The sequence below is a fragment of the Acartia tonsa genome, chromosome 1 (assembly GCF_053477335.1).
Source record: "Acartia tonsa isolate MP-2025a chromosome 1, ASM5347733v1, whole genome shotgun sequence".
NCBI lineage: Eukaryota > Metazoa > Arthropoda > Copepoda > Calanoida > Acartiidae > Acartia > Acartia tonsa.
In genome coordinates, this window is record NC_137260.1 from 46,649,581 (window position 1) to 46,662,026 (window position 12,446).

The 12,446-nt window shown below is 30.6% G+C and overlaps 1 protein-coding gene across 1 annotated transcript in view; it reads left to right on the forward strand.

The window, feature by feature from the left end:
* The first annotated feature begins 2,068 nt into the window (after positions 1–2,068).
* BBS1 (Bardet-Biedl syndrome 1) overlaps positions 2,069–12,446 on the forward strand; it is a 36,352-nt gene continuing 25,974 nt past the window's right edge. Inside the window, exons 1-9 of the mRNA XM_080163765.1 lie at positions 2,069–2,189; positions 2,661–2,755; positions 3,851–3,970; positions 4,545–4,649; positions 5,200–5,281; positions 7,436–7,476; positions 8,897–8,960; positions 9,162–9,290; positions 9,655–9,781. Coding sequence (XP_080019891.1) covers positions 2,075–2,189; positions 2,661–2,755; positions 3,851–3,970; positions 4,545–4,649; positions 5,200–5,281; positions 7,436–7,476; positions 8,897–8,960; positions 9,162–9,290; positions 9,655–9,781 — 878 coding nt within the window. The 5' untranslated portion in view covers positions 2,069–2,074. The remainder of the gene's footprint in view (positions 2,190–2,660; positions 2,756–3,850; positions 3,971–4,544; positions 4,650–5,199; positions 5,282–7,435; positions 7,477–8,896; positions 8,961–9,161; positions 9,291–9,654; positions 9,782–12,446) is intronic.

Genomic DNA, 12,446 nt, shown 5'->3' on the forward strand with positions numbered 1-12,446 from the left:
CATAGGAGAGCTTTAGAGTTAATATATAACAATATTAAATACGATTATTACGTTTCCTATTGTTAAAAGCGAAGCTTTTCTATAATTAGGATAGGTCCGTCCGTACGTACGTCTGTCCGAGATAGTTAGCTTTTATTCGTTAATTTAGGCATGTTAGAATTGTCCTATTGATTTCAAACTTTGCATGGTGATTCCTGTAGTTGTTAGGTACGATTTAGAAAGCGTAGCAACTCTATAATCGTTACCAGAATGTTTGTACGTCCATTTTAAACATATTGATTTTTTTACTATTTTAATAAAAAAAAATTATGTGATAAAAACATCCGATTGATCTGATTTTTTGATTACTGATTCCTATTACAATAAGGTACAATATTATGAGCAAAGCATCTCTATAGTCAAGTATTAAAAATGTCAGTATGTCCTTAAACAGAATTCTGTATTTAAGAAGTTTTGCAACAAATTTACGTATAATTTTGTCAAACCTTATATTTTCATATTTTGTATATTCAGTTCTGACACTCAACAAAAGTTAATGTTCGTCTGTCATATAGTTTTAGATCTTCGCTTTTATGGATGTTGTCATCCTTGTTTTTTGTACGTTAAGAGTAGAATTGTAAGAGAAATGCGAATAAAAATTAATTTTTTTACATTCTCAAGACGACATTTAGATCCTGCAATGTTTAAAACTATACGGAAGACAACGGAAAATATAAAGTAATCATTTTGTAATAAATATTATTCATTGGAAGTTCTTTAATTCATCAACTATTGATTTTTATAATTGTTATAATCAGAAACAATCAGGTGTCATGTTTAGCTATCTGAAAGGGCTAGAACCATATTCTTTGAACTTGCAAATATGGCTGGAGCCATTCCAAGAGAGGGAGGGAGCGGGCATTTGACTGTAAATAATACGTGTACCATACGTGTTCCATGAACTTTGTTGACTTTAGAACTATGAGGACTATTATCAATCCTTTATTGGGTTGTACAAATTTAAAGTGTTAATAAATTTCCATCAATAATTTCAATCCGTGTTAGGGGTAATGTTTAAGAATTTAATTGGGGGTGTAAATAAATTTAATTTAAATGTGTTTTTATATTGATTTGATAATAGCACAATAGGAAAATATGAATTAATGTAAGATAATATAAAATTTATTTGATATTAAAAATTAGAAAGCACTATTTAATTTTCTACCTGAAAATACTACGCCAAGTGCTAGCACTATGATAAATACAACCATACTTGGTTATAGAGAGGAAAGCCACAAGAATTCTGTCAGTATTTACTAACCCATCACAAATATTTATCATAAAAATAGTATATAAAAAAACTTTTCCAGTTTTAATCAAATATTGTTATTACATGTACGTTATAATATTAGATTAGTATTTTAATTTTATTTAAAACAACATGCATTATTAGGAATTCTGTAAAAACAAACAAAACAATTCATGGAACTAACAATTTTATAATATAACATGTACTAACAAAAGGTATAAAAAGTTTTTAACCATAATAAATAATAGTTTTTGGCTTGTATTTAGGTTGCAAGACGATTTGTAATTTATCTATTTTTAAACGTCATTAAATTAACATTATGTCAGTTTAAAACTGCACACCCCTGATGAAATCTGACATCATAATCACATATAAAATACAAAGGTGTGAAAATATTTTGTTGAGATGGTAGTTGACACCTCTCTCCTACACACCCCTGGTAACCACTCTACTTATAATATACAGTTTTAAAAGTTTTTGGGTTGAATCAAAAGATCTCTGAAATGGCTATTGTGATAAAGTCATAGATGACTTTTTGCATGGTTTTAAGCTATTGTCTTGACCCATAATAAAGCCACTAAAAGATCAATTACCAAGGCATTCCCCCTACTCTTTCCATTATATGTCGTGCATCTGACATAGCAGCCGTAGGAATCATTAGTTATAACGTGGCTTTAAGCTCATCACCTCTCTGACGACGAGCGGATGAGCTATGTGATGAGCCAAGATCGCGGGTTATTTAAATTGTAAGTTGATTTAATGTTCCTAATAATTACTGCCTTTCAGATGACAGCATTTTTAGAGCAGGTATTGGACGGACCAGGCGGTGAGAGATGGCTGACCGCTCACAATGACCCTCTGGCGGGAATATATACTTTCTCTTCTTGTATAGCTCTGTCAGGTAGATATAGAATCTGAATCAGTATCAAAATAGTAATGTAAAAATTTGGGTAAAAATAAGAATGGGAATTATTTAGGAAGGTGACTTTGGACTGTAAATGAAACAGGTACCAATTCTTTCATAAACACCCGCCCTTACGTATTAGCTTAAACAATTTGGGTACTCCTATATCGTAATTGGTTGGTTCAACAAAATTTGTCAACCAATAATACAAAGAAGGTAATTTTGTTTATCATCTTTAGTGATCAATTATCTTATTATACTTTCTGAAACCTGGAAATGTTGTCATTGATATTTGGACCTGCTTTCCTAATTAGCACTTTCATAGCATTTTTTCATTTTTATTTTTTTAAGCATCAAATAGGTAACCATATAGAAAGTCCATATTTACAATTTTAGATTTGACTAGAGATGGTGACTATAGGCTTGTAATCGCTGACTAACGATCTAGAAATTTTATTATTTTTTTAGATTTGACAGGAGATGGTGACTATAGGCTTGTCATCGCTGATCTTGGTTCTGGAGACTTTAATATGAAACTCAAAGTTTACAAGGGCACACAGATGGTAAGAATTTTTCTAGCATGGCTTCCAAACCGATTAATATCCGTTAGATTAGAACATGTTCTAAGCAATACTGAAAAATCATGTATTGCATCGTATTACTACCATTTCCAAAGATTAATAAAATAGACATAAACAAGGATGACAACATCCATAAGTAGTAAAGCACAAAAAATCATAGATGGGAATACGTAAAAGTAGATTTAAAGTGTATTTATTAAAATCAAGAATAGATTTATTGGAGAAAATAAACACGAAACATTGTTTTATTTTGTATAACGATGTCGGTCAAAGTAAATTACATAAAAGATGCTCATAACAATGGGAAAAATTATTTTGATACTGATATCTCAAAATGCATCAAAGGTATAGAAAAATAAGGGGAAAATTTAAAAATAGCCAAAAACCTGCAAAAAAGAAGTCTGACCGTCATGGTTGTTTTCTCTAAACAGGGAAATTTGAGTTTGATATGTATATTGTATAACTGAAAAAAATTTTAGAAATCGGACCATAAATACAAAAGATATGGAGAAAAATACAAAAATAGCCTAAAACCTGCTGAAAGCCAGTCTGACCTTTATAGTTGTTTTCTTTAAAGGACAGAAAATTTAATTTTGATATGTATAACTGAAAAAATTTTGGAAATCGGACCATAAACACCAAAGATATGGAGAAAAATGTGAAAAATACAAAAATAGCCTAAAACCTGCTTAAAGGCAGTCTGACCGTCATAATTGTTTTCTTTAAACGAATAATGGGAATGTTGTCAAAAAATTTCAGCATTCTATCTTTTATAGGAGCTGAGTAAATACCATTTCCCCCATAGCGTTACGGACTGACGGACTGACTGACGGACAAAGTGAATTATAGAGTAGCTTCGCTACTAAAAATAATACCAGTTTTGGGTAATATCCTCTTAGAAATTTTTTTTTTCAATTTTGAAAATTTGAGTGTCTATAAAGTACAGACCTGTGGTTAGCGAGATGTTAACGGCAAACAAAAAAAACAGTACTACTTTCATAGATTGTTTTTAAAATAATACAATTGACAGCTTTTGATCAATCTTCTTAAGTCCATTTACATTTTTATAAATTTTAGGTGACAGAGAATACTATCATAGATCTACCTACAGGGGTAGTGACTTTCCACATAGACAATAATGAACCCAGGATACCTGCTATTGCTGTTGCATCTGGCGCTCATATCTATATCTATAAGGTATAATAAAACATTATTTAGATATTGGCGAAAAATATACCTTTTTACGTGGCGATCTAGGCTGAAATTCATAAATAGGCTTTTTTATTAATAGTGCTTTGATTTTTGATTTTTTTATAGCCTTTACACCTTTTAAGATCCTAGAGGACTCACATACATACAGACAGAACTACAGAATGATATAGGAAAAAATCAGACATAAAATTTAACAATTATTCCTTATATAATATTAGTGGCTACGCCCCTAGAAGCCCTAGGGGCCTTTAAAAGGTTATTTTTAAAAAGAAAAAGTAAAATGAAATTTTCGTTGGGAGGTAATTTTTTCTTGGGGTGATTTCTCTTGGGAGGTTGGAAAGGCACACCCCGAAATAGTTAAAAAAACTTCCTTTGACCTATAAAAAGCTAGACTGTAAAGAAGAACAATACAGGTTAAGCGGATAGCGAGATCCTTCGCTACAGATAAAAAAAGCTTACTACTTTATATCATAGGATATATAATCTTGAAAGACGGATAATAACCATGATTGCAAATCTTCATTTTACACATTATTTGGTTTATATGATCTTTGTTTAGAATATGAGACCATACTTCAAGTTTACCTTGCCTACCCTGGACATATGTGAGGCAGAAAAACAGGCCTGGGACTCAGCAGCTAGGGATGCCATTGAAATAAGCCAGGTACAGTGTACACAACACAGACATTTTAGAATTTAAACATTCAGAACTTAAAAATATGGATCAGGGAAAGAAAACGAAGTAGCGGATGTAGTCTTATTTTCACAGAAGCTTTTCTACTATTTCTAGTCCCTGCGGGGGGCTCTAACCTTACTGGGCCAATTTCCTAGCCCTGTGGGGCAATCATTAACATTTACCTAACCTAACCTAAAATAACTTATCATCAGTCACTTTGAAAATATTTCGCTACTTCGTTTTCTTTCCATGTTCCAAAAATAGTTATTGAATCAAGTCACTCTAACCTAACTTTTAAAAGCTTTTCTTACAAATAGGGTCCGTTTGTACGTCCCTAATGGATATCTCTCTTAGTTAATTAGATTATGTTAAAATGTGTAAGCAATAAAAATTTTAGAATGTTGATTTCTTGAAGAAGAGGAAAAATTTGCCTGTTGATTTTTTATCTTTGCCTTTGTGGATGTTGTAATCCTCGTTAAATAACATTTTTGATAACATGTATAGAAATGATAATTTAGAATCAGTAGAATAATTTTAGTTGTATGAGACCCTGTCAGAGTTAAGACATGAGATAGGGGACACAAGATTAACTTCAAGAACTCAGAGACTTCTCATGCTAGGTAAACACTTTCATAGCGGAAAATGTCATGTGTGACGTAATAAAAATACGATTATTATCTATACCATTTTAGCGGTTTTCCTTCTCACTTTTCCTCTCATCCCTCCTTTTTAGACGTATATTTATGACGTCATACATGACACTTTTCGCTGTTCCTGATTTCTTTGTTCACTCGCAGCAGTATCCGCATCCGCATGACTAATGGCGCGGCTACCTACCACTGAAAGTTTAAAGTTTAAATTTAAAGTAAATTAGAAAACTTAACCAGGAATAAGGTATAACCAACAAGCGAAATAAATTTAAAATAATATTTTGAGAGCAGATGTAAAGGTCGTCAATTCTACTATGCATTGACCCCCAACGACAGCTGAAATACCATATAGGTTGCGTGATTTTTTCCTTGAATTTATTTAGTTGTTGGTATAAGCTGAAATTTAATAATCAATAAAAAGAACTATTTTCTAACAATTGAACAAAACGGATGCTCTAGAATAGGGTAGCTTAACCATATATAAAGAAATCGTCCCTGAAAAGCATCGTAAATGTCAAGGTATTAAAAAGAACTGCCTATCTTCTTACATTTTTACAGTTGTCTGGTGAATCTCGTACACGCCACTAATTTATATATTTAACTAATTTATGGTAATTTATTAAAAACTAAAAATCACGAAACCTTTTCACAAAAAAACACGTTATTTTATTTTTCCATTTAGATTTCATTTAATAAGATGAAAAATAAATCTTTGTTTTATAAGGCATCCTTGTAAATAGATTAAATATGATAAACTAAAAATGAAATAATGTCATAATATGAAAGAATTTTAAATTTTGCGCTTACCTTCAAAAGTATAAATTTATATACATTTTTAAAAAAGCGAAGCTTTTCTATAAATAGGGTTAGCTCCTTTCGTCATTTTACAAATGTTAAAATTGTTCTATCGATATCAAACCTTGCATGATGATTCCTATTATAATTACGTACTATTAAGGAATCCCAATTTCGTTTATACTGAAATAAATGTTGCTTATTAAGTTCTGACACTCTACAAGAGTTATTTTTCGTTTCTCCTTCCTTCTGATAGTAAAGCTTCGTTTTTATGGATGTTGTCATCCTTGTTTATTATGGTAGGTCGATTTTGGAATTTTTATCTGAGACCAAAGCGGGAACTTGCACCTGATTTTTATTTTTTGTCTGTTTCAAAATATTTCGTTCCTAGCCTTAGAAATGTCGGGTATAGTCCTTTCCACGAAATCCCTCCATAAGGAGCGATTCTTCGTATTTTTAAAATGGCTTTTTATAGGTTATTTTAGGTTAGGTTAGGTTATATTGTGTTAGGTGATTGCCCCACAGGGTTAGGTAATTGGCCCCGCAGGGTTAGGAGAAAAGCTACTGTGAAAAATACGAAGAATCGCTCCTTATGGAGGGATGTCGTGGAAAGGACTATACCCGAAATGTCTAAAAGACCTTTAAAAGTTGGCCAATTCTCAAACATAACCAAAAATTGGTGTTTTTTTAGTCATTTCTAAGGCTAGGAACGAGATATAATAAATTTTTGACTATAATTCATAAATAGCTAAACGGTTGTATGTGTGGTCGCCAACGGTTTTTAGACTTAAGATAAATTTTGAATCTTCCAGAGGTGTATTATACTTATAAAAATCATATGCAAGTTCCAGCTCTGGTTTCAGATAAAATGTCCAAAATCGATTCACCCTATTCTTATTTGAAACTACTTCCATAATCCTCTCAAGTTAAATATGATTAATAATTTCCTAGAAAACTTACTTTCCACAGATCTTTAAAAAAGAAATTAAAAATTTTTAATTTTCCAAGTTTTGCTCTTTAATTATTCAAATAAAATTATGAAACAATTTTAAATAGAATTTTAGATAATAAAATAAAATGCAAATAGATAATCAATTCTATTTAAAACAAGAATAAGTATTTAAATTGAAGCACAGCCTATTAGAGGATCGGTATATATGTATGTATAATATGAGACAAATAGATTCATCAAAAACCATTAGTTAAAATCAAATCTATTTTTTTCTCAGTTCAACCAATTTCGCACGTATACGTACAGACCCAAAACTAAATAATTAATTAAACATTAAATATTATATGCGTTTTTAATTATCTATTTTATTAATTTAGAAAATTTGGTGGATGTACAAGCTTTTGTCAATACACATAAGGTAAATTAATTTGATGTCATTGGGCTAAATCCTATAAGATTTTTTTAGGCTAGCCCAAGAGTTCTTTTTTTTTATCAATTCAGGCATCTTTTTTTATATCTATGTTAGCCTATGGAAACCCTAAATCAGGGCCAAATTAAGAAATTTTCGTAAGATTTGGCCCATTATTTTGATGGATAGATTCGTTGATACATATATAGTAGGGTGGGTCGATTTTGGACATTTTATCTGAGACCAAAGTGGGAATCTGCAAATGATTTTTATGAGTATAATACACCTATGGATGATTTAAGATTAATCTGAAGTCTAAAAACCGTCGGCGATCACACATACAATGGTTTAGCTATTTATGAATAGGAGTCAAAATTTTATTGAATCAGAACTATGGCTTCTTGATGCTCCCTTAAAGGTACTTGAGGAGTAGAATCAGGAACTTTTGTCCGTTTCAAAATATCTTCTTCCTAGCCTTAGAAACGACTAAAGTCGTAAAATCGACCAAACATAAATTGCATAGCAATTTGTAAATGAAAGTAAAAAAATTATTAAATCAGAACTATGGCTTCATTGTGCTCCCAGGAAAGGCCTTGAGGAGTAGAATCAGGAACTTTTGTCAGTTTCAAAATATCTCATTCCTAGCCTGAGAAAATCTCAAAAAACCTATACAAATTGGACAATTCTCAATAAACCGTAAAAAATGTTGTTTTTTTAATCATTTCTAAGGCTAGGAACGAGATATTTTGAAACTTACAAAAGTGTATTATACTTATAAAAATCATTTGCAGATTCCCGCTTTGGTCTCAGATAAAAATGTCCAAAATCGACCCATCCTAATATGTAGTCACTAAGATCAAAGAAGTTTTAGAATAGTGGAAGACACTTTTTGTTGATTAATCGTTCACCTGTAATGCAATAGAAAAAGGTTTTTTTTCCATCGTGTAAAGGTAAAGAACTAAGTTGTAGTAAATAACATTAACAATCTTTGCTACAATTGTCTCTCTTTATTTTATTAAACATATTATTATACATATTAATTCATTAATGCGAAATATTTTACTGTATTTTTATTATAAAAAATTTAAAAACATAATAGTTTATTTCATGTTATTTGTAATTATATTGAAATAAATTAAGCTAATAATAATAACAATTGTCTCTCTTATTTAGGAAATTTGCATAAGTTTTGAATTAAATATGCTTTATATTTGAAATATTAAAAACTGTTAGCTAGACATGTCTAATAAAGATTAAATAAACGAACAAAATTTTAAAATATAGAAAGAGAGATTAAATATTTGAAATATTTGTAATTTTTATTTATTTCTATCTGCTTTTTAAGTTTACAGCCTTAGCATATTTGTTTACAGTTTAATTTAAACCTCATAATGTTTTTGTTTTTCATTTATAAATAATTTTTTTTTAGACGTTTCCCTTGAAGAGACACACAGTTGTGACTTGTATTGACACTCTTAAAAAATCACACCCAGGTAAATTATATTGATACCTTGTTTTGGTACGCTTGAGTCCAATTATAATGAATCTTTTTGGAAAAACATTTTTCTTACGTGAAATTAGACTAAATCAAAGTATTTAACTGCAAAATGTAATCATATTTAACAAAGGAAAGACAAAACCAAATAAATGAATTAAAAATCTTTTCCTCTTTATTTCTAACTTTTATGTTATAGAGGAGGGAAGCGTAGCATGCTTGGTACTTGGTACAGAAAGTTCATCAGTGTATATCCTGGATCCTGAAGCATTCACCATCCTGGATAGTTTAGATATTCAGTCTCCACCTGTTTTTATCACTGCTTCAGGTTTGTTCAATTGCAAGGATGATAAAAATTTATTTACCTTCCCAATGATGATAAACTAAATTATCCGTAATTGAAATGTCTAGATACAACCAGTTTCAACAAAAGATTTAAGATTTTAAAAAGTATTCAGTATTGTTGAGCCATTAAATTAGACAGTGTATTTGAAAAGCTTTAGGTACAAGGAATTCACTGTCTTATTATTTTGGAAGCTTTTTATTGTTCAATCAAAATGTATACTGTCCTACAATTGGTAATTTAGTCTTTGTTTTATTGGCCTATCATAGGTCATTTGTATTTTATGACATCATTTTTTATAGGCACAATAAATAGCTTCACTATTCTACTGCTATTTAAATATTTTAAGGTTTATATGATGTGGAGTACAAGGTATTTGTCTCCTGCAGGGATGGGTCAGTCTGCTACCTGAAGCGAGGGTGGCCAACCGCCAGAAAGATTCTCCAACTGGACAGTCAACCTGTCGGTCTTATTAGGTAAGTTAAATTTATCTATGAATGTTGCTATGAAATAAAATAAAACGTTATTATAAAATGTAGTGTAATAATCAGTCAAATGTCCCCTTTCTCCCTGGTTAAAAACACATATGTAACTCTTATCTATTTAAATCAGTTGTACTTTAAAATTTGACCAAATTTTATCTTTAAAAAACAATTAGGAGAGCTATAAAAGGTTTCTTTAAAGATAGGACAAAAGTATGCTTATGTAAAATATGAAATTTCGTATACAAACAAGGACCAGTAGTTTTAAACACGGACAAATTTAAGAATACCTAAATATTTTGACAACCAGGGATCTAAAAGGTTAAGACAAAGGCCGATAAATTGATGTCCATGAAATTGATGGCACACAAAATTAACCATTCTGTATTTTTTTTTGTATATGATAAATTAAATGTATATCAAAATTATTGGTTGAAGCGTTTGAACCATCAATTAATTAACCAACCAATTAAAATTCAATAAAAGTCCCCAAAGTTGTTAAGCCAACAAATAAGAATACTTTGGGGACTAGTGTATAAAAAGGGTGTAAGGGGGTTTGTTACAGACATTATTATTATTGTTGGTAGAGTGATGTAAGCAGACATACAAAGGAGATTATCCGACTGGTAACTAAATTAGGAACATATCCTGAACACTTACTAATTTATACTTACATATTAGTAGTGTGGACCATTTAGACTGACATACAGATGGACACAAACTAAAATTATATCCAAAGCTTTATTAATTGATTGCATATTTTTTAAGGGAATTGTGAATTTTTAGCTTGACATCCTTCTTGCCCATTTTTTGGGGGGTTTGTGTACCCTTCTTCTGGAGGTATAGAGTGGTTTAGTGGGTTGGAATGTAATCCACCCCCCAAAATTTTGTTATAGAGGGGTAACACCACCCTAGAGCAAACCAGTGTTTTCAATATTAACAGGTTATGCTCATAAGACAATATAATAATTAAAAATTAATTTAATTAATAATTTTAAAAATTCAATTTTTTTTTATTCTTTTATTTGCAGCCTTCGTATGACGTCATAATAACGCTAGATAACTTAAGCAGCTTAACTTTTGTAATAGTAGATTTTGTTTGCATAAAAATGTACTAACGAAAAGTTTTCCCTTATGCGTAATGCGTAACAGTCACGTAGTATGGTTGAGAAAATGCGTAGCTGTATCCTGCAATTTATGACATTATGCTGTCACATATATTTCAAATGGTTTCAGGGGCTTAGTTTTGTGTTAATATTAATAAACATATACGCAATAGGAAAGTTGTCTGATTGACCTAAGCCATCCCCTAGAAAATCACTTTCTAATAACGATTATAGAGTTGCTACGCTTTCTAAATCGTACCTGTTGTAGGAATCATCATGCAAAGTTAGAAAACGATAGGACACTTCTAACATTTATAATCTAACAAAAAAGCTATCCGTTACGTTCAGACGTACGGACGGACGGACAAACCCTAATTATAGAAAAGCGTCGCTTTTAAAAACACTTGCAAAATAGCGATGCTTCACTAGATAGAATGTATCCTTCTTATAAATTGCTCCGAATTCAGTTTGTATTTTAAAACATCCTGTACTAAAATTTTTAAATCTGTAGAAAATTTAGCGGATGAGAATACATTAAGATAATACTTTCATTTATGTAACTATTAAAAAAAACAAGAATGACAATTACCATTAAAAGCGAAGCACAGTTTCAGGGTAGAAATTCAGGAAAATCTATTAAAGGAAGTTCAGAAACTGATTTCATACAGAAATCGAGAAATTATATATTTACTTTTAAATCGAATCTACTTCTAACATTATTGACCGACAAAGTAAGTTATACAGTAGATGCTCGGTCAGAGAAATCTTTGCAAATCAATTCAGCTTTCTATTTTTTTGTAGCAGCCACGTGAATAATTTACCAAAAGACCAAAAAAACTAAAGAGAAATCTTCACAAAGATCTTTTTTATAGCAGCCGAGAACATCACCTTTCCTTTTTATTAAAGTAAATTATCAGAGTGACGACTGCACGGACAAATTGAATTACAGAGGCGCTTCGCAACTGAAAAATGTTAAGTACGACAGTATTTTTGTAAACTATTTTATTTGGCTCCTCCAATTTGACCTTAAGTAACTATATCAATGCATTATGCAATATTTGAGGCATAAAGATGACCTTAAAAAAATAATTGAAGATACTTTGAGCATCGCTACTCCATAAGTTATATATTAACGTCTTTATTTGTCTTTGGTAACTATAATTATCTTTTTAGAGGTTTCCATATCATCCTGTTATAAAAAGTAGTAAGATTTTTTTCTGAACTTAAGATCTCAATAACAACCGAAGATGATCAGGGCGTATCTTTTTGTCTTAAATGAAATAACATAATCTTCTAAAATTTTCAATTATACGGGCTAATTTAAAATCTTAGCAACTATTGGACGTACGAGTTAAAAATATGACTCTAAAATGTGGTTTTTAGTTCCATTATTCTGGTTGTTTTGTTATGACAAAGGAGAGGAAAACAAGAAAAAACAAGGATGACAACATCCATAAAAGCGAAGCACTGAAACGGTAGGACAAACGGACATTAACACTTGTATAGTGTCAGAACTGAATAATCATAATCAAAGCAAAATTGTAAGTAAACTT